The sequence below is a fragment of the Ammospiza caudacuta genome, chromosome 3 (assembly GCF_027887145.1).
Source record: "Ammospiza caudacuta isolate bAmmCau1 chromosome 3, bAmmCau1.pri, whole genome shotgun sequence".
Taxonomy (NCBI): domain Eukaryota; kingdom Metazoa; phylum Chordata; class Aves; order Passeriformes; family Passerellidae; genus Ammospiza; species Ammospiza caudacuta.
The window spans coordinates 59,669,134-59,694,293 of NC_080595.1; the positions used below are offsets into that span (position 1 = coordinate 59,669,134).

Genomic DNA, 25,160 nt, shown 5'->3' on the forward strand with positions numbered 1-25,160 from the left:
CATACCAATAAGCAGAAGTTCCCTGTCCCTTCCAAGAAATGGTAACACATACCACAAGCTAAATGCAGTTCTTGGGAAATGTACTGTAGAAGCAGCTGTGCTGCAGTGAAAATCTAAGGTTCTTCCACAGGAATTATTAAATAAGAAAACCTCAAGCAATCAAAACTCTGCAAACCTATAAAGACATTGCTTTTGAAAAACAGTTTAACCTTTAATTGCTAACAATAAAAGGAAATAAAAAAAATAGAGAGCCCTTGAGGAAAAAGACTCAGCATGTGATAAGCTCATTAAGCATCGAGTTTAATGAAAACCCTATTGTAAACAGCAGTAGGATATCTCCTCGACTACTCACTGATTCAAATCACGTACAGTCCTCCCCAGGGCCCGCTCCAAACGGAGCCGCACTTCTACGGCTTTGTTGTCCATATGTATTGTAAAGTTGGAGTATTTTGCATGAATAAACTCCCCCTATTTGTTGAATTCATCCACTGGCTCTAGCAAACAATATACAAGAGAGTAATTACTAATACAATGAAATAAAGATTTCCTAGATAGCTAGAGCCATATATCATCAATCTGAGAGAAATTCTGATGCAAATTAGCTATCTTTAGGGGAAAAAAAAAAAACATAAAAAATCCGGGGTTTGGTTATTTAAATTTAATAATAGCACTTTGTCTCCCAGAGAAAGGCATGTTTGTCTTTCTTTGACATAAGTTTTTTGAAAAAACGTTTTTTCTTTTAATTCTTTGCTCCTCCAGAAGTCATCTTTTCAGAAAGTCCAATTAGTTTACAGTATTAGCTCTCAGCTTCAGTGGCTTGTGTGCTAATTCCTGAAGTAAGATGTGTGGAGTTCAGCACACACAGCATTGAGTTTTTGGTACTGCAGGCTGGGATCCCGCTGCCCCCCATACACACACTCCCCTTTGCCACTGTGCTAATCCCCTCTGAATCTCGCTTTGTTAAGATAAAACAACAATAGAGCAACAGCTTCATTTCTCTCATGCAAATATTTTTACAACATATAAACGATGCTAACTTCCATATTCCCTCCAATTTCACCAAATTTAGCTCTTAAGGTATTTTACTGCCTTATTGCCTGACTGATGTAAAATAGCACCATCAGTGCAGTCACTACCTTTTCTTTCCATTCCCCGATTTCAGACACCAGGTCATAGCCCCATCCCGCAGAAAAACACTCAGCCAGCACCTCCACATTCACAAAGCCCCGTATCACAGGTACCACATCGTACGTCCGACTGAGGCGATATGACACTTCCTGAAGTTCCAGCAGCGTTGGCTTGGAAGCGGTTCTCACCGAGATAAAAACACTTAAGGCAGACCTTTTAACTCCCAAGGCCCTGCCAGGAATTCCAGAGCCGGTCACCCCGGGGGCTCGGCGCTCCGGGGCTCCCGGGCAGCGGCGCACCGCCCAGCCCCGGCATGGGCACGCTGCTGCCGCCCGCACAGCCCGGGAGCAAACCGCGTGTGCCGGCAGGGCCACGCCGCTTACCCGCCATCGTCACTGTCCCCAGCATGGCTGAAGCCACACCGACACCACCGACTCCCTCTCCCGCTCCGAGGTTCCTCCCAGGGCCGCGGGGCAGCCGCAGCCGGCGGCAGCGGCGCTTCCAGCCCCCGGCACCCGGCTGGCTGCACGGACGGACGGACGGACGGCCGACGGAGAGCCTGCCTGATGCAAGTCTGCCCGTCGGCGGGCTGGGCTCTCCCCCGAGCCCCACGGTCGCTCCCCCCCGTCCCGGACAGCCCCGGGCCCCGCCCGAGACCGCCCCCCGCCCCCCGGCTCTTCCCACCGCTGGCCGGCACAAGGATGGTGCCTCTCGGGGTCCGCCTCGGAACTGCCGCTCCGAGCCCTCATCATCTCCGTCTGCCCCGAAGGGAACAGCGCCGGCCGCCGCTTCCGAACCAGCCGCCCGCTTCAGTTCCCGCTGTTGTAATTCCTGCCCGATGCAGCTTCCCACAAGGCATCCACACCCAGCATCAATAGATGCTGCTTAAAAGCCCCATGGATATAAACAAAACCATACAAAAACCACTTCTGTTCTTCCACACTGAAATATTTGCTCCTTTGCCTGTTACTGTGGGGTTGGATTGGGTTTGTTTTGTTTTCATTTCTCTGAAGGGTTTTTTTAATTGGAACTCTCTACAACCTAATTACTTATAAATTGCCTCAAATTCTGCTGTCAGGAGTTTCATAGACTCCAGATACTTGTATAATAATTTAATGCTCCTACTGATAGTAAAAAAGGGACGCAATATAATAAAATAAAATGTAAAGGCTCAGTATCTAATACAGGTGCCCTCCTATAATAGCAACACTATTTCTCTTTTGATTACAACTGATTATGTTGAGTATCTCCAAAGTTCTGATGATACTTTGAGCCTTCATCTCTCTGACTCTTGGCCAACTTCCCAGCCAATTTACCACAATATCTGGTTAATTTCATTTTATAGTGGCAACTTTAGTAAGTCTAAGTCATCTCTCAAGTGGTCTTTTGAATGCAAGACTCAAATAATGATGACAAGAATCAACCACACCAAAAAACTTTTAATCATAAACACTACTGTAGGCAAACACTTTTGTTTCAGTGCTTGGTTTACACAACACTTTACTTCTGAGTTTAGACTTGCAAGCAAGGTGAAATAAACAATGAGTGTAGAACATGAAGTGTAGCACTAAAATGGGAGATTTTTCTATGTGGAAAGATTTGTCTGCATGAAGCAACTAAGAGATACCTCTTCTCCATCTTTATTCATCTGCCTAAGGACAGATGAGGTGGACCAGACTGTCTAAGGTTCAGAGGAGTGGACAAAAAGAAACATCTGAACATGACCTTTATTTGAAGAACTCTTTTTAGTGCTCAACTGGGCAAGTTTTATTTGTCTCTATAGATGATGTCACTTTCATCTATCATTACCAGCAAATACACGCTGCATCATCTTCATAAAAGGATTTTTTCACTTTAAGAGCAAACACATAGTACCGTTTTCCCTTTCATGTAAATAACGCTACCATGTGGACTTGGCTCCACTGAATAGGAACATCACACAACCACAGAGAGATGATTCTCAAAACAAAGTCAAGGTTTTTCAGGCAGCCTACTCAAATCCAGATTCCTAATGCTGTGTGTGTTCACATCATGCCATGCAACTGGTTACACATAATTACCTGCACTCAGAGGAAGCTTCTCACCTCTTCATTACATATCCTAGGAATGTGATTTCCGAACAACTGAAACTACCCAGGATTCTTCAAAAATAATTATAATCTTTGACTATTGGCTTGGAACTCATGCCCTTTTGATGATGGCCTTTTCTTTTACTTGATCAAGAAGCTGAATATCAACACAAAATCTTCTGACATTAATTCCAAACATCAACACAAAATCTTCTGACACTACTTCCAAACATCAAGTATTTTCTTCTCCTTTGTGACACTGTTTAGTGAGTATCCTCCCCCCAATCCCTGTCCACTTAAGAGTAAAATTTTAGAGAAGTGGAGTTTCATGAAAGATAAAACAAGTTGCATTCTGTTTTTATAGTGTCAAAAGTCTCTACTGATATGATTTAAAAAAAAAAGGCACAAAGGCTCAGGATAAGATATGGTAGCCTTTTACTGGGAATTAATGTGAAGATGTGACAAAGAATTGCTTTTACCAGGATTCAAACCCTAGAGTACACCACAGGTTACACATGTGCCTTTAAGGCACTCTACAGGCTGATACTGAAGACAGTGCCTCGTACCCTGTCACCATCCCTTCCCAGCTCACCACCAGCAGCATTAGATTCCTGCTCTGAATGAAAAGCCCTCCCTCTTGCCATCCTGCCAAGAAGTCAGCAGGGAGCAGGACTGCTGAAGCAGATCTCTCAACACACGCCTGTGAACAGGAACAGAGGGAAGCAAGAAGAGGCTGATGAGAGCAGGAAAGGTGGGCTGCCAGATCACACAGGAGAAAGAACAGCACATTCCTGACTGTGCAGCAAGGCAAGGGAGACAGTCCCAAGACAGAACAGACTGGCATGCCTATGATGAGAAAGGTTTTGTGGTCCCAATGCAAATCCAATTAAAAGCTGTAGGAAAGGGAACTTTCATCAGGTAAAACCAAAGGATTAGCAGCCTGTCCCTTTCTATGAGTACTGAATCATTTATCATTAACACCACTGATGAATTAACATATAAAGGATTTCTGCCTTATGAAGGGACAGGCCTATGCACCAGGCATAACACAAGAAGTGGAATCTGAGCTGTTCCTAACAAGTGGATGTCCACCACTGACACCAACACCTTCAGTCCACAAGCCACTTGTCATATGAACTCTCTCCTACAGAGAAAACATCTCCCACAAAACAGTGCCCAAGAAGCACCTGAGCAACAACAGATCACTTGAGTAATACCTGTTCAGCAGCACACAGCTAGTCAATCCCCATTTCTACTTCTCATCCCATTCAGCATGCAGGCCTCTAAGGCATGTGCACTGAACAGGGGTTTGTACTCACCATTTGCTCCAGCAGACTCTGTTTGCTCTCCGGGTTGTTCTTGGAGCGGTGAAGCCACCTCTGACTGCTGCCCACCCGATTCCTTAGATGCTGTAACAGCTCCCAGCTGCAGTGGCTCCTGTGGTGAGGCATCATCCTTCAAACTGTCTTCACCAACATCAGGTACTGGCAAACTTGCATTTAAAGCCTGTGTGGTCAAATATTGATTGAAGGACAGTAGTACAGAAAGATAAAGAGAGAAGGAAAGAAAAAGAAAATGTCAGTATTAGGCTGGATTCCCCCCCAACTCCTACAGAATATTGTTCTTTCACTCTCATTTTGAATATATACATGCAAGCCATTTTAACTTCATTAAATAAAAGTACTTCTGTGAGGAAAAAAAAAAACAAAACACATAATCTGGGACTATTTATCTTTCTGCTCTCCTGCATGAAATACACAGAAGAAGCAGGTCTTACAGACCATGGCCTATAACCTTGTGTAGAAATTGATTTCTTCCATGAAGGAAAAGGATAAGGTGAATCTAGCTGATGGGAAGAAATTCTTCATTCAAAGTGTCTGGCACAACTGCTCTGATATATGAATGAATCCTCTCTACAATACAGCTTTTGGTATTGCACCTCTACTGATGGGCTTATCTTATCATCATCAACAATACAACTACAAAGACACTGAACTATTCGGGACACAAAGCAGAAGACATAAGAATTTCCCATGAGGAAATGCAGTGAAACTGAGATTAAAACTAGAATTTTTGGACCTCTGTTACTAGGCAGAAACTATTCTTACAGGAGGAAAGAGCTTTACAATTCTTTGGGACTCAAAGCATTTGAAATATTTTTTCTAGATTTGCTAACATATGCAAAAAGAAGAATCTGTTTTTCAGCTTCCACACTTGACACATTCTAATTATTTCCAGAAATTGCATTGACTTTCCCTATTAAAAGAAATATACTTTCACAAGCATTTTTTTTTAAAAGCATGGAACGTGTTGTGGTCATTATAAGATACTTAATTACCCTTTAATTTATTGATTACCTTTTAATGAACTAGTTCTTCAACTGAACCTATTACCTTCCAACAGAAACCATTTCAACTAATTACCCATTATTCCTGAAGCGAAGGTTTGAAGTTCCTCTGGTGGAACAGCAAACTTTAATTACGTATCATTGTCTTATGATTTGTCTGTACTCCCAAAATACTGCCACTGAAGCCCTGTTAATTAATCAAAGGTACCACAGATACATTACACCCAAAGATGGGATCTAACAACCACATGCCTGAAGCACCAAACTAGGATCAGGAAGATGCCACATTCCTGATGATTCTCTTCCAGCCCCTTCCCCCACCCACATAAAACTGAATGGGGAAATCTATTTACTTATTTTTACTAGTAATTAGCCTGCTGCAACAGAATTTCAAATCAGCAGACAGAGAGCCAGGAAAAGGGCTTTCCTCTTAATCATCAGATTCTTCTCACATGCTGGGGGAGATCTGGGAGAAGCGCCGTACCCCACTTCCACAGGCAATGAAGTGTGTGCATTCAGGTTCCCAATTTTCAGTTCAGAAGCCCTTAATTAAGCCAAATTGTTTCCACCCGGCGTTGCTGCGCTCCTCAAAGCTGCCTTTCACAGCCACATAATCCACCTCACAAAAAAGGATCCCATTCTGCTCCACTGCCAATACCACAGATGGAATAACTTGGCTTTAGAGTTTTCACATGCTGAGACCAGATATTAAATAGAAGAAATACGGAATGGCTCAACACTCAGATTACATTCCCGCTTCTCACATCATCCTTCCCATAAATCTAAAACACGGGAGCTCAGGAGGGATAAAGACACCACACTACTGAACAAAGGCATGTAAACCCTGGGAAGCTCCTCTGCAGTTGCACACAGCATTAGCTGAATGGGAGTAACCAATTAAAAACAATTGAGAAAATCAAGACATAGAAAAGAACAACCTGATTCTGAAAGGGCTTTAAGATTCTTCAGCACAAATTCAGTAGAGGACCTTCACTAATTTTTTAATAAATAATAAGTTGTAATGATTCATTCTTGAAAGACACCTGCTAGTCCTGCAAACACAAGAACAACCTTGACTTGACTGGCTCTCAGGAAATTTGTCTATCTGAAGAAAAAGCCATGGATAACTATTTCAAGATGACACTCTCAGAATTAGTACCAACAATTCTTTCAAGTCACAAGAAAGGCAACAGCACTGAATATCTTAGCATTCCTCATATTATTCAAAGATTTCTCTGCCTTTCTTTCCAAACCTCCCCTGGGCAGCACACCATTTTAAAGCCAGTCCCATGTATGGACACACATGTACAGACACAGTCAACCATGTGCCTGATAAGCACCAGTGGGCTCTGCAAAGAACCAGAGTACAAAGGAGCTTGGTACCTCAAGGCAGTACAGCTTGGCTCCATTTTAAATCAAGCACAGACTGTTAGGATAAAATATTAACAATGGTAGTACTTGCTATTACCCCAGCTCTGAATTTATTCTATAGTTTTGGTGCATTCAGGAAAACAGTGACTTTATATAATCCTAAAGATTGGGGATTTCAGACCAAAATTCAGAAGTCACATGGTCTAGCAGATAACCCTTTGGATCTGTTAAATCTGCAATAGCTTCGAGTATGAAAAACATAATTAAATATAAAACATCACTAAATGTAAGACTATAGGCAGTTTTTACAACCAGCCAGTATAATTATAATCCCTGTTCACCTTGTACGTAAATTCAGTTTTGGAAACAGGATCCATCTGTCACAACTGAGTAAAAAATGTAAATACATGGAAAAACCTCAGTATTTTCAAATCTGACCAGACTTGCAATATAATCCTACTTTTTTACTCCAGTCTCTTGGGAAAGAGTTTGATGTGATTCTTGGCCTTGGGAAGGCAAACTTAGATTTTCAAATCAAGTGTTCTGCTTTAAATAATTGAATAATCAAAACTAATAAAACAATAGTATTTTTTCCAAATTAAAACATGCAAAGGAGAAGAAACCTTTGGGGAGTTTGTAAAGTGAAAGGAGACATAACAGCATCATTAGTTTAAATAAAGAAAAAAAAATTGTTCTAAAAAAAGTTGCTCAGGCTCTTTACAAGGGTCAGTGCAGTATGTCCCACTGCATTAGTCCTCAAAAGAAACTAATTTCAGTTTTCCTTCACATTAACTGCTTCATTTCTCTGAAGGGATCTAAACTGCAGTTTAGTCCAATTATATCTAATTTGGTGAGCAGTGCTCTTAATTCCATTGAGAATAGTTGTGAAGCTTAGACAACTACAACAGAGTTTAGAGAGATGGGTGAAAACAAAGTTTAAAAAGACAAAAATTAACAGTATTAGGAATCTCTCTGTTCATCTTTACGCATTTATCTACAAGTAATGAGACATTACATTTGGCAGGTTTACCAACATTTATCAGTTTTTTGTGGCACACATTCATTACACTCTTTTGATTATTAATTTATGAATGTGTTGTCTCATGAACATGGGAGAAACCAAGGGGAACTGGTTATCCAGTTCACTGATCTTTCAGCTTCTTCATTCCCAAAACAAAGGGCCATTAGCAAAGCAACACTCCAGTTTCTGTCCCACCACTACTGTACATCCTGCATACATTTTTTTAATATTTGCCTCACATTCACCACAAAGATGGAAGCAAAGGGCAGACACCCAACTAACGAGACTAAAACGCACAGGGCTTGTTGCCCACATCACTCTAACCAAGAGCAGCTTCTGCTCCATCGTGCATCCAGCAGCAGGCCCAACTGTTAGATCCCATAAAACGCACACAAAATTGAAAATGGATAAATTAACAGACAAATTGCATGAGATGTGGATGGACTGCAGGTCCCAGATCTCACTGTACGTTAGTGGATGCTTCCTTCAGGCACCATTCCTGAGGGGTTCACAGCACCCAGCCTCTTCCCCCACCAGCTATGACCATCATTCCCAACATTCCTTGTACCAGACCCAAATCATTCCAGGGATTCCTCACACCAGGCCCAAACGTACCAGAGTTAATTTTGCTTCATTCTGTTAATCCTGCTACACTGATTCTACATTAGATTACTAAAATAGCCAGATCCAGCTGTCTGAACAACTGAGCAAACTAACATAATGGTCCCTAATATTTTTCCTGAAGTTTGATTTTGAAACTGTGGGAAAGACTGTTGCTGTGCTCAGGGGGTCTGCCTTTAGCACATACTGCTTCATTAAAAAGAACTTCAAACACCAACACTTGGGAAAAGAAAAAAATTGGATCATTCCAACTCTCTGTTCACAGCAGTTTGTCTTGTTTTGCATTAGCTAAACATTAGAGGCTTGTGGGATACTGCAAGTTCCAGGTGAAGAAAACACAAGGCCCTTCCTCTGTAAGGCACATAACAGCACACTTAACTTCATTACCTTATTTCTGCCTCCTGCAGACAGAGCCAAGAACTTGCTCCACACCTTTCAGCTCCTCATTTACCCTATTCTCCCCCAATTCTCAGCTTGATTTCACTGTGACACCTCCTTATGGATGGCTACCCTCGAAATCCAAATGGATAAAACAAAACAGTCAAAACACCAAAAAGTTTCTACACCCAATTCATCCCTGTGATCTCTTTTTGCAACCTGTGAAAGAAACACCACTCCCAGTCTGCTATTCTGAAGCCTGATGCCAATGGAGCTCCTTCCCAGGTCTCCTACCTTTCAGCTCTTTCAGACAGCACCTCATGGAAGCATTGCACAGGTACAGCTCAGCCAGGCTCTAAGCACCAGTCAGAACAAGGGCTGAGCACGCAGCACTTTCCTCTCCTCTCAGCAACCACACCCAGGCTTGCATTTCCAACCTGGAGCACTTTCAAAGTCCCGACGATCCTCTTTGCATCTCTTTAGCCTCCACCACATCAAACACAAGCTAATTGCCTCGGCTTTCAAAGTGCCCGGCCACTCCCTCCACCACCTCCCTCTTATCTCCTCTACCAGGGGGCTATTTCACGCTTTTGGTGCCGCTACGACACCAATTTCCATTGTGCATTTTTTCAATGACACATTTTTATTCTTTCACCCCAGCCACTCCACAGGCATGGTCAGCCCTCCAAACCTTACCACTGAATTGTACCAGTCTCTTCCTCCCCAGATGGAAAAGAAGTATCTAATGGGAATCAGACCCTGCTGAACCAGGGGAACTCTGCAGCCTGAGACCAAATGTGTCAAACTGGGCTCTCAGAGACACAGTCTAGGGACTTTCCTCGTATAAGCTTCGTTTCACCACTGCTAACGTAGTATTTTCAGGCTGACTCAGCTCCCTCACCAGAACGCAGTTGTTTAAGCAGCAGATGTAAGTCTGCCCCAGCTGTTATTTGTCAGGCACTCGGACAATAAGACACTCTGACATCTCAGCTGGTAAGCCCTTTAGAAGAGACAGTTCCAAATATTTACTGTCTAGCCCACACTTGCTCTCATTACAACACAGGTAGCATAATCAAGTTACTACTTAGAAATGGGAGCCACCACGAAAACACTGCGTGAATGACTTGCTGCTCAAGCGGGGGCCCTTGAATGCCAGCAATCCACCACACCACATCTTCAAGCCATCAATCCCCATGAAAATATTATCTCTGACAAACCAAGCAAAAATAGCTTATTAGCATGCCCGTATTTTTCCAGATTCTCTCTCTGGAAGTTTCCCTACTCTGTTTCAGGTAGCTGCTCCAACAGAGCTTGGCTCTTTCCACAAGGCCATGGAAAAAAACCTGTATTAAAGCTGGCACCTCAAACTTCTAAATAAAATAGAAGTGGCACATGTGTGATTGTCACTGTTAGCTGCAACGCTGGTAGGACGACACTGCTATCCTGGTTTGAAGTCACCTTCCGTCTCATGGGAGGGCACCATGCTGGCATTTTTTTCCATCTCTCCAATGCTTAGCATCAAAATTGGAAGTTGGGTGAGAGCCACATCACTGCTATGAACAGAGAAGGTGCTCACAAAATGGAGATGCCCAAACCAATCCAGTCACATGCTGCCACCAACACAAGTGTGACCCAGCTTCTTGTCCAACTCCGGACACAAGATCCTGCCTGCTCCCCTGTACCTGCAGTTTCTGCTGAGTCCCAGAGGCTAACACATCTCACTCAGTCAGTAGAGAATGACTTTGCCAAAGAACTGGAACAGTTTTCCAGGGACTTAGCTCCTTGAATGAGCTCACACCGTGCCAGATGCAATAAAGGAGAAGATGCAGGTGCGCTGGGGAGGAGACAGGAGCACATGAACCACCTCACCAGACATCGCCATGGCTTTTGTCAGTTCAGGACATCAAAGTTTCATTTGGCCTTCTTCAAGACCAGAAAGATCTTGTTCCTACTTCTAGCACTAGTAAATCTAATAAATCCTCTTCAGGCGAAGCTTCAGGCCTCCATGCTGTTCAGGACACTCTGCCCCTGAGGTTTCAATGAGTTTTCACCAGCTCACTGCTACCAACAGGAGAAGTTTTTTTCATTTCCCCTCCTGCCCTGCTGCAAATGCTTGCCTAGTCCTGGTTCTCGGTCTCACCTCTCCAATGTAGGAGTCGAACTCACAAGCAGATCAGGAAAATGGTCCAGCAAGAATAAATTTCAGTTTCCTGAAGGGTTAGTGAGTTTAATCTGCTTACAGAAAGGCAAGGTTAGGACACAACACAGCCAAGTGAGACTGTGTCATCTAAAGCAAAACAAAGAACAACAGGGGAGGAAGAAAAGGAGGGGGAAAAAAAGCATTGCTGCTACAACAGCAAGGAGGTAACTCCATCACAAAAAATCAGCCTTCTGTAGAACCATACCCTGCCTCTTGGTTTCAGCAGGACCTCAGGTGTCAATTCACAGATCTGATTAATTCAGTTCAGGCAGCTGAATGGATTAGTACCACCAGGATCTCCCACACCTGCCTGCAGAGGTGGCTTCCCACAGTGGTGGCTATGCAAGATAAGGAGCAGCTCCTCCACTGAGCAGGAGTTTAAGTCTTGTCTGCTACAGTAAAGACATCTGCCCATTTCAAGTCCTACTACTGTGGCAAGCTGGAAACTTTTGAGCTGCTTTATGAGGAACTTTTGAGAAGATGGGTCAACAGCTGAGGTACTCACCACAGGAGCCCACATTTAACCCACCGTGCTCACAAGCCAGGGCCCAAAGCTCTGCAGACCAAGTGCTTTCCAAGGTCCCTAGGCTGTAGAAGTGAGCAACACTGAAACATACACCCTCCCTTTTTTTAACCTGGACATCAAAAACGGGTACCTGGCCAAAGAGTCACACGTGAGTAACAAAACAGCTTAATGACTATAAATTTTTTCCTTTCTAGAAGAAAAGGCGAAAAGGTTTATCATCTTGTAAAAAATGCAACTACATCATGAAAGAAATTTTAATTAAATATTTCAAGGATTTCACATCACAAAAGAAAGCACAACTTCTCTGGGATTTTATATCCTGTACAAGACTAGTTGCTTAGATGGTTTATTTGTAATTGCCTTGCCAAGGCTCACTCAAGATGGATTCCACTGAAGTAATTTTCCAAAGTTTTTTCTTCTAAAAAGGTTGTAATAAGCATTTTAATTTGGAAAATGCAAGATAGAAGACCACCCTCCAAAAGATTCCCTATCTTCCACAAATATATTAGCTGTCTGACAGATTTCTCCAGGGGCATTGCAAGACCTGGTAATTTTCAAATTCAAAGAGCTGGAAGGAATAATGATGAAAAACTGTGTCACAAATCTGCATAGAGTTACTTTACTTTAGTAAGACAGACTAAATGAGACACAAAAAAAGTATGACTAAACTTCATTAAAACTGATTTTTTATGCAATGTAATGGAAGGCAAAACCAGCTGTTTTATGAGAACAGCAATAATACAACTTCTTATAGCAGCGAAATGGTAAAAGAACCTCCCGAATTTTAAACAGTTCTGCTTGAATAATCAGGCAAAAATCTACTAGAAGACATTTTTCCTAAAGCTCAGAAGACATAAAACACAGTATTAATAATAATCTGCACTTGAGAACAGTATTACTGTGATTTCCTTTTTTTAGAAGGCCTTAGTTCCCATAACTGGATAAACATGGCTATGAATATTATGTCCCTTCTTCAAAGTCGCATTATCTTAAATTTTAAACAACCACAATAGCCAAATGCTTGCCTGATATAAATTCCCGCTTTTCTAAACGTCAGCATCTGAATTCTAAAACTGCCCGACAAAACTGCTAAATACTTTGTGAACCAACATCAACCCCCAATGCTTATTTAGTTTAAAAAAAATAAAATATATCTTAATTAATTTAAAGTTCATTCGCAATGTGGTTTTCAAATCTGTCAAAACACGCCCAAGGAGGTCTAGTGGCAGCCAGGAACTATGGGAAATTCAACTTGAAAGTTAAATCTGAACCACAAGGTCAAAGAAACAAAGTCATAACCGGTTCTCAAGCTCTAATACACCCACGCACCAGTCACAGAAACTTCGGAGTCTCCCTGCTCTGAGCACCCAAACTCCGAAGAGCCCAAAGAAGGGGATCTCGGCAGAACGTGGCATTATTTCTCCCCTCACTAACTCCCGAAAGCCACGCTATGTAAACACACAGATGCACATAACCTCCCTTTCAGTCCCAAAATCCCCTAAACGCGCCTATTCCAGAGGGATAAATGGCTTCATTCATAATCTATTTTTAAACACCAGACATGCTTTAAAAGAATTTCTTTCAATTCTTCAACGTCTTATTTTAAATCACACATACCTAGAGCTCCTTCTCTCCCCACGGGCTGGGAGTTTGCCCCTATGCGGTGCGACAGCGGGCCGCACCACAGGCATGGCTCCAGCCCTCGCCGCCGACACCGCCGCCCCTTTCCCGGGCGGCTGGCGAGGGGCGGCGGCTCAGGTGAGCCGAGCCGCGGGGTGCGGACGGGGCGGGAGAGGGGGCACAGCGCGGCTGGCCCCCAGCCGAAGGCACTGCCGAGCCGCGCCCCGACGCGCCTCCCACCTGCTCCCTCGGGAGGGGAGAGGATGGAGCGGGGGGGCTGCGGAGAGCCGCGGCGATCCGGCCGCAGGACCGCAGTCAGGAGGCTCCTTGGCGCAGACCTCGCCGCGGGTGGGTGCGGCTCCTCTCGCCCCGGCCGCGCACAAAAGCGGCGGCGCCTCCGCAGCCGCCCTCGCCCCCCGCCCCGCCGCTGCTGCCGCCGGCGGGAGTTTTATGACTGCGGCGCCGGCCGTGGCGCAGTCCCGGCCCCGCCGCGCCCCGGCTCCGCGCCCGTTCCGGGGGGCGCCCAGCGCTGCGGCAGGTGGCCGCAGCCGCGGCGGGAAAGTTTCCCCGGCCCGGGGGTGCGGCGGGAGCCGCCGCCTCGCGTCCCTCCCGCCGCCCCTGCCTTACCTTGGCGGGCTCCTCCGGTGGCTGGGGCTCCGCCGCGTCTTCTGCGGGCAGCGGCTCCGGGGGAGTGCTGGGGGGCTCGGTGGCGGCCCCGGCCCCGTCCTGCGGGGCGGCCGGCTCGGCGGAGCTGCTGGCGCCCATGGCGCTGCCCCGTGGCCGTACGGAGCCGCGGGCGGGGGCTGGCGGTGGGCGGCGGCGGCGGCACAGCCGGGAACGAAGGAGCCCGGCTCTCCGCAAACTCCTTTAGGGCGCGAGAGGGGGAAATTTAAAAAAAAAAAAAAAGGGGGGGGGAAAGGGAATGGAAAAAAAAAAAAAAGCGCGAGCGAGAGCAGCGAGGAAAATCACCTCCTCCCCTGGTCCCCCCGCCCGCCTGCCTCTTGCTCCATCACATGAGCAGATCCCCGGACACGCCTTGCAGCATCAAACCGGGCTGATAAGGAGCGGCCAAGGGGGGCAGCGCCCTGCCCGCCGCCGCTGCCGCCTCTCCCCGCCCCTCCCGGGCACCGCCGGGGCGGGGGCGCCGCCCGGCCCCCGGCCCTCCACGGCGGCACCGCGGCGCTGACTCAGCTCCTCGGGCCCCTCGCCGCTCCCCCGGGGCCGGGACGAGCGACGAGCGCCCACCCGCCGGCACCCTCACGGGCTCCGGGCCAGGGACCGCATCCCCCGCCCGGCCACGCTGCCCTCGCCCCCCGCGGGGCTCCTGCCGCCTCCTGCCCCGGGCGCTCGGCTCCGCGGCCAGCAGCCCTCAGCGCCGGCTCCGCACCTCGGCCATGCTGGGCCTGCCTGAGGGAAGGACGTCCAGCTTTCAGCTGATGCAGAAATGTAAGGTCCCATGTCTTAGGCAACTTTGAAGAAACAAAAAGATCAAGCCGCCTTTTTGTTTTTTGGACTTCTTTTTGTTGGTGGGTGGGGTGTTTTCTGTGGTGTTTTTGGTTTTTCTTTTTTTTAAATTGTCATGCAGGGTAGATTCCCAGTTATTAATTCATAGCAGATCCTGGCACAAGCAAGGAAAGCCAAGGAGAGGGTAGTTTCTCTCCTAGCCCAGAATACACAAAGCATCTTTCCCATGCCACAAATACAGGACCAGCATGTATGTAGGCATGCTCTTACCTGCTACTTTCAAAGGTATCAGCAGTGAAATAGAGCACAAACTAAATTAAACTAACCACAATGTGCCCAATGGGTAGCAAACAGATCCATTAACTGTTCTTCACCATAACTATATTTTTTTTTCTAAACATATGCATGTACCTATGCTATACAGAGTTCATGGTTAAATCAGGAATGGTCTGAAGAATTTATAGTACAGACACGATTTCTTTTAGAACATTTAAACCTCACCCTCTAAAGCACTATTTTATTTTAAAAAAATTCTGAAAAAATTCCATTCTACAAAGGGCCTAATCTTCACATGCAGGTCAGTTTTTTCCCTAAAAAAATCAACACACATCAAGTCAATGACTGAAAAAGCATTTTTATCATCTCCCTTAGCTAACTCAAGAAGCTATTGGAATTGTTTGTGTTCAGCAGACCAAAACTGGTGTTGTGGATCACAGAGTTGGGATAAATATCTCCCCCTTTCTGCTTAGTCATCATTTTCAGAAGAGAGATGAGATACAGGTCTGAGCTTTAAGTAGTGCCTGAGTCCCCGTGGTGGAACTTACCCATATCCACCCAGTACTTCTGGATCACCTACCAGCCAGCACTCACAACAGGGAGCAAGGAGCCTGTTCCCAGCTTTTCCTGGCTGTCATCCTTTCTCCACCGTGTCTCTGGTGGAGAAAGTGCTGATACCACCTCCATTCCCCACCAAATCTGCCTTTCTCCCTGCCTTCAGCTGCTCCTTTGCAAGTGCAGCTGAGAATAGCCCAACTGCTGCAGGGCTGTCTTGGGTTCCCCTTCAGCCATGGACCCTGGGCATAGACACAGAGGATTCCTGGGCTTTGGAGAGGGGAGGGCTGGCTGTAGGGCTCAGTGGCACACAGAGATGTTGAGAACGGCATGTGCAGTGGGGAGATCAGGGTTTTGCCAGGGAGTTCCTCAGGAAGGGAAATGTGACATAATTCAAGGTCTGTGCCACATCATTTCTCTTTTCACTGGTCATTGACCACAAAATGCTTTCTCTGCAAGCAACCAGAGCACTGCCTCCTTCCTCCCATGTAAACTCGCTCTTCAGTCCTTTGCTCGTGCCTGGGAGCACCGGCTCTGTTCCCAGCAGTCTCAGAGCAAAGATGCTGCAAGCACTGTAGCTGAGAGAGACACCCCTCAATGCCCATTCACTGGCCTTTTTCTGAACACAAATTACTTTCCTTTGGCAGAAAGTCTTTGGTTACATCTATTCAGTGAAATAAAATGTGCTGGGGATGGCTTTCTGGTGATAACATTGAGCAGCACAGGCTGGCAGGATAGTTTGTGTGTACACTTGTGACTTGTCCCCACTTTGAACCACCACAGTTCTGCAAGCTTGTGCTGCAGACAGTCATGAGCTGTTGTCTATCTCTGTATAATCTCTGAGATGGGCACAGCTTCTGTCTCCTTTCCTCTTGCATTTGTTTTCTTTCCTGCAGTACATCTAGCATAGGAACTTTTAAGAGAGATATCCGACATCTCCAATCTTGTCCAGAGGGTGGTCAGTTCCCAATTTGCCATTCTTGATGGTCTGCACCCTGCCCGTACAGAAGGAACCATGATGAATGACAGCTCTGACTCTGGCATTTGTCAGCCTGTTGCCCTGCCTTGTGCCTGTGTGCTGGGTGGTTATTGCCCAGACCTTTACCCTGAACCCTGCAACTGCCTCCTGCTGTATCTAAGTGTTGTTCAGGCACTATGTCTGTTTCTGTTGACAGACTTCCCAGAGAAGTGCAGTCACATAAGCTTCCTCTGGTCCTCTTGCAAAGTCATCAAGTGTTGGCACTGAGGCAAGAATATTCAAGCTTTTGACAAAAGAACGCATGCACACTTTTTAGGGTGAATCCAAGGAATCGAGAAAGATAATAATTAAAGCTCTACTGGCACGTTATCTAAAACTATTCCAGTGAAACATCTTTGAGGAAACTGCTGCTAAGAGGTGCAAGCACAGACCTTCCAAATGGCAGGACAATCTTTCAGCATTGCAGCTAGCATATGACTGTTTTAAAACTCCCCTGAAACCTGTATAGCTTTCATAATGATATTTATAATGCAGAGTCTGTAGACAGGGTTTAATTTATTTACTTTTAAAAATGCTTCTTTTCCAAAAGCATTTATGATTGATGTAACCACTGCTGATGCTTTTGTACAGAAGAGATGAACCAAATGTCTCAGGCTGTGAGCCTGTGTTGATGAAATATTTTCCTGCTGTCTTCTGCCCCATCGATGATTTTCCCCATGCACTCCTTCCAGCCTTGACTCTGTTGGTCCCTGCAAGTGGCCACAAGCTTTGCTGCTGTTGGCTGCTCTGGCTGGTCCTGAGGGCAGCAGGCTGGATGGGGAGCCAGCAGCAAGGTGGGCATGGGAGGGCTGGTCCCCAGCACCCGTGATGGGGAACAGGACTGCCTGCCCAGCCAGGGGCTCCTCCACTCCATATCCCCTCCAGGCTGGCTGTTCACAGGTTTGTGTGAGACAGTGGCTGGGAGCTCCAGCAGCTGCCTGGAGCCCTGTTTACATGAAGGCTCTTGCTTCCCTTATCAGTGGTGGAGCTGCATTGGGATATTTTTGGCATAAAAGCTAAGTGGAAACATATCGTGTAAGTGTTCTCAAAATGGGAAGCTCTCAAGAACATACCTTAGATCTGGATGGAGAATATAGTGCTCTGACTTCACCTCAGCTGTATTTACTGCAATCTTCAGCTTTTTCGCCCCTCTCTCTTGTCCAGTTATGTTAGGAAATTATAGGATGCTGTTAGAAACACATGGATATGCCTAAGGAGCTAATGTGTATCAGACAAACAAAATTCTGATGAGCATAAAAAGAAGAAAATTACAAAAATCTGTGTAAAAATACTTGTTTTGCAAGTGGAATTGATAATGCCATAGTGAGAAATAAGGAAAAAGGAATAAATTTTGCTGGTAGAAGACTGTTTCTTTACTTCCCAGGAGTTCACCTATCCCAGAAAAATCACAGTAACAGATAAAATGAGCAGAATCTTTACATCTAATAGGTTGACATCACAGAGGTGATCTGTATCAGAAAAAACCTATTCATGGGTAAGGACACACATCTGTGTGTCACACATAACAAAACTAAATTGGCTCCTCACACTGTGCAATTTAAAAATAATGTTAGTAGCAGAAATTGACTTCAGTCTTGAATTTGATGGCTATTTCAGTAAAGGCATATTTGTGTAGCAAGTGTGTCATTCAGCAAGTAGTTGCACATTTCTGTAGCACTCAGAGACCCTTGTTGGACAACCCAGAGCTGTTTCAGGAGAGAGAGAAACCCAGACTGTAGTTTTCTCTAGTACCAATCTGTCTCTACTACCTGTCTACTACTACCCAGCCTGTGATTTCTGATTTCTCTGTAGTTTCGCTGTGGTTTCTCTCCTCACCAGTTCTTCACTTATCGTGCTCTTCCCAGGAGGTGTTGGACAGATATCTTAGCTTCAGGAGCCTAGCTGTTGTCATCTGCCCACAGACAATTCTTCGCAGGGCATGGGACAGGGCAGGAGACTACAAAAGTCCATCCCATTGGGAGTTTGGCTGAAGAGATTCACAGCATGTCCTGGGCACAGCCCAAATGGTCCCCTCTCAACCCTGTAAGAGCTCTGGTTACTGGACAGGCTCTGATCTGTCTGTATAATTATATTGGTGTTTCCAGGAGGCAATGTTTGGGTGTTGAAGCTTGAAGGTGACAGTGGATTAAATTTTTTTCTTAAATGAGGAAGAAATGTAAAATTTGGCTTTATAAAGAAGGAAAAAACCATATTCTCTATGAGTATTCTTTCATAAGAGAAGAAGGAATAAGCTCAAAGGACTGTGTTTCATCATACCCCTGTAATGCCAAGTGTCCACTTTCCAGCTAAGGAGGGGAAATATACAGTGAGGCTGTAATTTAGTTTCATGTTATCAGTATAATAGTCATGCAGTGCCATAGGAGAATAAATGATGTGGTGTGCAGGTGCAAGGGGACACCAGCTTGCAGGCAAGCTTAGTCAGTGTCAAAGATGGAAGAATGTGACCTCCACTGCAGTGTTTTATCTGCTGCACAGATAAACGCATCTCACCCAAGAAGACTTTCAGGCAGAGCTCTGAGGAAATTCCTCATCAAGGAAGGAATGCCCAGAGGAGAGAGATAAAGAGGCACAGAAGGTCCCCCTAATGCCATTATCCCATTGTTCCAGCAGCAGGTGAGTGAGGCTCTTTTGTCTTCTGGAGGAGACCCCTGTGGCTCAGGACTGAGCCCAGTGACTGTGTAGAAATGCCTTGGCACTACTGATGTTATCAAGAATGGCAGAGTTCAGAGCCAGCAGGCGCTAAAACACCACCCTGAAAATTAAATTGGAATTTGGAGTGGACTTAGAGAGTAAATTAGACTGGGGGGATGCTCCAGAGGTCATCTAGTCCAATCTCTTGCTCAAAACAGGGTGAGCTTCAGGCTTAGATGAGGTTGTTTAGGGCTTTGTTCAAGTGAGTCCTTGTTCCTGCTCCCCTACCACCCAGTGCCTGCCCCACGTGTGCACATCAGTAGGTAAAGGAAACACCTTCTCACTCTCAACAGCAGCAATATGCTTCCAGTCACTGCTGCTGAGGCATCCCCATCCCTCACAAGCTTGGCTGGCACTTGAGATGCCCACCCTTTGCCTGCAGTCTCTGCCAAGCCTCCATATCCCCATCTGCTCTCCCAAAGGCTTGGTGACACAAGCAGGCTGTATCTCCCCATGGGGAGACACCCACGGCCACCCCAAAAGGCACTGGGTGCCACAGCTCTGCCCACCTGGACAGACACATCCCCCTCAGGAGCCCTGTCCCATAAATGGGAACCAGGCTCTCCAGACTGCCTGCCCCTCTGGCAGTTTCTCATTGTGTTTTGTGGCTGCTGGCTGAGCCAGCAGACATTTGCAGTGTGAAACTGCATAAGCCATTAAATCCTTCCTCCCTCCTTCTACCCTGAGCAGGGTCTATGCACCTGGGAGACCTTTATAGCTGCAGGTAGGAAATGGCAAAATGTTTAAGAAGAAACACGGACCACTGAGATTGTGTCTTAGTACTGTCACATTCTTTCTCTGGCCTGAGCAAGCACTGTCCTGCTCTGCTGGTACCCACCCAGAATAATTTCCCTAGACTGTTACCTCTTGATTTGTCTATTTGCAGCTTAGCTCTGGGTCTCCACCAAGTGTGATTGACTTATCTTTGGCTTTCCCATCTAAACCTATTGTATTTATAAGTTATCTTTCAGTACTGGCAATAGTCATGACTACCCACCTCCTTCATTTGCTTTTGAGATTTTCAAACAGGAGCATCTGTGCTATGTCCTATGCTGCTCCTAATGCCTGGAGGCAATGTCCTTCAGAATCTTCATTAAATCATGCCTTTGACATGTCATCTACAGAAAATGGGACAGCAGATAGGTAGCAGTGTGGGTGACCTATGACTACTGATTACTCAGCTACATTATTTTGTTATTTCCTTGTATCCCTTCATGGGCCCATCCCTATCTATTGCAGACACATGAGGTTTCACCTCTGAGAGTTGGCCCTTTTCCCTTAACCCCTCACCTGTATGGTGTCTGTCAGCCCAGGCTGGCAGGGGGTGTCCAGGCACAGAGCAGCCCAGGGTCCCTGTTGGCAGAAGGGTTTCACTGGTGAACCCCTCATGCCCAGGGGTGCAGAGCCATTGGGTGGGCAATACCTCCTCCCTTTCCTGGACTGGTGCACATGGCCACTGAATTGAAGGAAGCCACAAGATGTGCTGTTTACACTACTTTGTCATGGGATTGTAAATTTTCAGATGCAAGGAATGCAAGGAAAGTGCTTTTGTTCTGGCCAGTATAATGCCAAATATAAGCGGGGGGGGGGGGGGGGGGGGGGGTCCTGGTGTGGCTCAAAAAGCCTATTTCTGAGCTAATACAAACTATAAATACCCCTTGGTCATTCATGATTTATAATTTTTGTTGTGAGCAATCCATAGAAATTCTAGTCTGATCACTTGACTGACAAAGTACAAAGCAGCACCTCAACTCTTAACCAGAGGTTTTTAACTTTCTGCCAACGTGATCAAAAATAAGCTCACTCCCAGAAAAATTACCAGAAGAAAGATAGGCAGAAAGATAACCATCATTATTCAGACTTCTAAATAATGCCCAGATCGGGACTTGAGCTCAAAGCATTTTTAGCCCCTTTGTTGTTGAGGCACATAGAAAAATCTTAGAGATGCAGAAAGGATGCAGGAAGTAGAGCAAACATAGATCATTTCTATAGTCCCAGTTTTGTCTTACTTTGTGGAAGAAGGCACTAGCACACCTGACAGGCAAAAGCCTTCAGCAGCAGCGAGAACAATCTTCAAACTTTGTGTGGGTCTGTGTCTCAGAAAACAAAAAGTAGAGAGCCTCTGGCATGAAGACAGGAGTCTTTCAGTAAGGTACCATGTACAGATGTAAACTTTAGATCAATTTTTACACATAAAAAGGTAACAAGCTTTTCTCTGGGGGTCTCCACATTTATGAATTTATAACAATAGTAGCATGGATTTAGCCCAGCCAGTAAATGGTCTCTGCACCTTGGCTGTAAGAGGAGGGACAATGACCCAGCTGGTGTCATTTCTAGGGCTGGTCAGGCTGCCACTGCACTTGAAGTGATCCTTGATAAGATTTCAATCAAAAGGAGGGAAAGACAGAAAGAAAGCAAGAAGGCAAGGAAGCCTCCCCCACTTCAAATTCTTCAGGCTGACCTGTCAGCTTCTATGTTACTACATTTGGACTTGAATTTCTTGCCAAGGTCAGAGCAGATTAGAAGCTGCTTTCATATCTGACAGAAATACTACTCCCCGGTGAACAAGGGGGTGTAGCTCCAGCATCTTTAAGTGGAAAGGAAAGTTCAGTCTTCTCCACTCATCAGCATGGAGTGCACAGGGGCCTCCCAATACAAACTCTGGTCAGCACCAGCGGGTCATCTTCTCTCTGTAATCCCACATTCTCCCCCTCTCTGCTTGGATCTGAGCTGCATACTCGAAAAGCATGACTGAAAATACCAGAAAAACAGTGCGATTTGAAGGATCATATGATCATCTCATGATCACCAGTATTTGTTTCTTTTTATACTCTTTGTGGGAAATATATACTACTTTTTTTCTAAATCACCCTTAAAACACAACAGTAGAATTATGTGCAGCCAGGCAAGAGTTTGATTTCAGGAGTGACCTCAGGACTCACATTTCCTCTTGCCTGAAGCTCAATTCACATTTGTAGGGAACTTGCTCAGTGGGAGACATGTTTTTCTTAAATGTTCAACAGCTGCATGGAAGCTAGGCAGCAGGAAAAACACAGGGGCAGGCAAAGGATAAAAATAATAATAGCGTATTACCCCCTTGTCTTTTAAAACGTTGGTTCCCTCAAATAAAATGTAAGGAAATCTGGAAGTCCTGATGTGATGAGACCAAGGCACACTGGATGAGTGGCTTTTACCAGAGGTCATAAAGGAGCCTGAAGAGAGAACAACATGCATCGTTCAGCCATGTTTACAAAAATGTCTAGCTCCACCAGAATTAGTAATTGCATGCCAGAATGCTATTTTTCTTTTTTTTTCAGTACAGAACTAAAGAACACAGGGCTGAGAAAACACAATGTGAAAACAAAAGGGATTATAAAGTCTTAAGAGCAGACTGGCAAAAGTAAGAGTGTTTGCTGAGGAAAATGTCTGGAGAAGATTTCAGTACCAGAAAAGGGAGGAGACTGTAGTAGTCAGCAGGTGACCACAAATCACTGAAGATCAGTGTTAACCAGAGTTCTCCATTTGGCCACTTGACTTCCCGTATGTCATTTTACATGTCACAGACTGAGCTTGCACCCCTTTTTTTCTCTGCCTCAATGATAGTTTGCAGCAGTGAGAGGGGCTGCTTAGAATAATTCAGAAGAACTACTTCCCTGGTTTACTTTCCCTGTGTGGGATGCCTCGCTCAGCTGGAAATCAATCTTTGTGCATCTCACAAGCAGGAAGGAAGGGGAAATTAAGAAAGAAGATAAAGAGAAAACAAAGAGGAAAGAGAAGCAAAGAATTCAGGAGTGGCAGAAGTCAAGAGACACAGGGATGATGGTTATGGACTCCAAAGACAGCAAAGGGCAGGTAGAAAGAAGCAATGAAAATCAGTGAGACCCAGAGAGAGCAAGGAATGAGGGCAAAGGAAACAATTTTTTTCAAAAATATAGTGTTTGGTTGAAAACTGAATGCAAAATAGTCGCAAAAGTTTTACCCTAAACTGGTATCATATCAATAAACTCTTTTTGCACAAAATCAGGAGCTATTATTGCCACATCATTGTGCCCATAGCCCTTTGCTGGGTCTGTGGGCTGACCCCTCTCTCTGTGCCTGCCCACGTGAGGTGGTGGGGAGGCATGGAGATAATGCTGACAGAAATGAATCCCTCTTTATCTGGCCTGGCTCTGGCTGCAAGACTAAACAAGCTGAAAATACTCCTTAAAGGTGATAGGTCTTCACAAAACACAATTAACAACTTCAATATGCCCTTCCAGGGACCAGCAAGACAATTTGGAGCATGCAGGGTTGGTTTATCCTAAAAGGAGTCAGTCTCTCAAAACACATAGAACTCAAAAGCAAGCATGTCTGTCAGGCCATGGGGAGGAGCATCAGCATCTAGCCTCATGGGGGAATGGGTGCTGGCAAAGGCCAAGACTGGGGGGCAGAAGGGGGTTTTATCCTTCGAGTGGTTCATAAATATTTTCCATCTGATGCTGCAGAGGCAATGACTTGGGGGCCAGAGATCTTTCAGAGAAATACTTTTTCTGCACAGAAGTGCTGCATGTTCCAGGCATGGCAGCTGCCCTCTGAGGAAAGCCAGGCCAGGCACCAGCATGGGTGGTAGCTTGTTTCTCACTGAATTACAAGTTGTAATATCACAGCTGTAATTGTCAGTTGTTGTCATTATATTACAAGAGTTCTATTGTCATTACATTGCAAGGGTTCCATATTGCTGGAGTTTCATACCTCCTTGATGGCTTCTGTAGGCAGCTCCTCTAGGCACCGACTCATGCTCACAGCAGCCAACTGACTCCAGCTCCCCTCAACCAACCAATCCACTCTTTTGTAATACTCTTCTGCTTGGCTACAGGTGTGGCTATTAACATCAGGCCTGCTCCTAATCTTTAGTAATTGGTTCAGCTGCAACTCTTTAGGGATAAGATTACATTCTATACTACCTTTATTTACTTATGTTCTATCCCCCTGCAGCCAGTGGCTTGTGTCTCATCCTGTGATGGTAGCATAAAAAAAATCTTGGCAGCAAAATATGAACCTTCTTGCAAAACTTAAAAGCAGTCTTTTTGTATGATTCTCCTCCTTGTTTTCAGACCTGTCCTCAGATTTAAGTGGCATCACGCAGAAGCTTGGTAAATCCCTTTGGCCACTCTATCCAACAACCTGCAAACTGCTAGTTAAGAGTATGAGCAGTTAACATGGACACTACATGATAACAAAACTCCGGTGGACTTTACTGAAGTTTACTCTCAAAAGCAAGCAGTCCTGAACTGAATTCCTTCCCAGAAAAGCTGAGTGTGGTACTGGAGCATTCCCAGAGGACTTTCAGCTGCATTAGAGACATGGTCTGTGTCTGGCAGGTGTTTCTTAGCATGAGCTCTTCACAAATGGGTGCACACATGACATGGAAGCCCACCAGTGAGGCAGTGGGTCTCCTGAAGTCTATTCCCTGTGTGGGCAGAGCTGTCCCTGTCACCTGGGCTGTCTCCTCTCCACTGGCACCAGCACAGGTCCAAGCTGTCCTTCTAGCTGGAGGCTGGGAATTTAATGCCTCCTTTATTCATTAGCAGTCTCTTCTCAGTGCTAAAGTTACCCAACCTATATTGAAATAAGTTATTATTAAAACTTGCAGTTACTCCTTTCAGGTCTGAAGTGCCAGGCACACCAGAAAATCAGAGATGGTAAGTCTTGCTTAGTGTGGAATTTTTATTTTTATACATCTTTTCAGTACCAAGCTGGGCTCCCACAGCATGCTTCAGGGGCTGAGCCCTGCATTTAAATGATACCTGTGAGCCTCACTGTGGCTGTGTGCTGCCCATGGAGCTCTAGACAGGGATCAACCAGTGTGACAGAA

General features: G+C 45.4%; 1 protein-coding gene across 4 annotated transcripts in view; it reads right to left on the minus strand.

The window, feature by feature from the left end:
* Positions 1-14,300, minus strand: part of AKAP12 (A-kinase anchoring protein 12) — a 30,421-nt gene extending 16,121 nt beyond the window's left edge. Inside the window, exons 1-3 of one of the 4 annotated variants that reach the window (XM_058801091.1) lie at positions 14,251-14,300; positions 13,909-14,146; positions 4,517-4,703 (exon numbers count right to left, since the gene is read on the minus strand). In XM_058801091.1, the coding sequence (XP_058657074.1) occupies positions 4,517-4,703; positions 13,909-14,146; positions 14,251-14,291 (466 nt within the window). In that variant the 5' untranslated portion in view covers positions 14,292-14,300. Of the gene's footprint in view, positions 1-1,511; positions 1,706-4,516; positions 4,704-13,278; positions 13,377-13,908; positions 14,147-14,250 lie in introns of those variants that run through there. The other 3 variants (XM_058801093.1, XM_058801092.1, XM_058801094.1) reach the window with 3 other exon arrangements.
* Between the last annotated feature and the right edge of the window lie 10,860 nt (positions 14,301-25,160).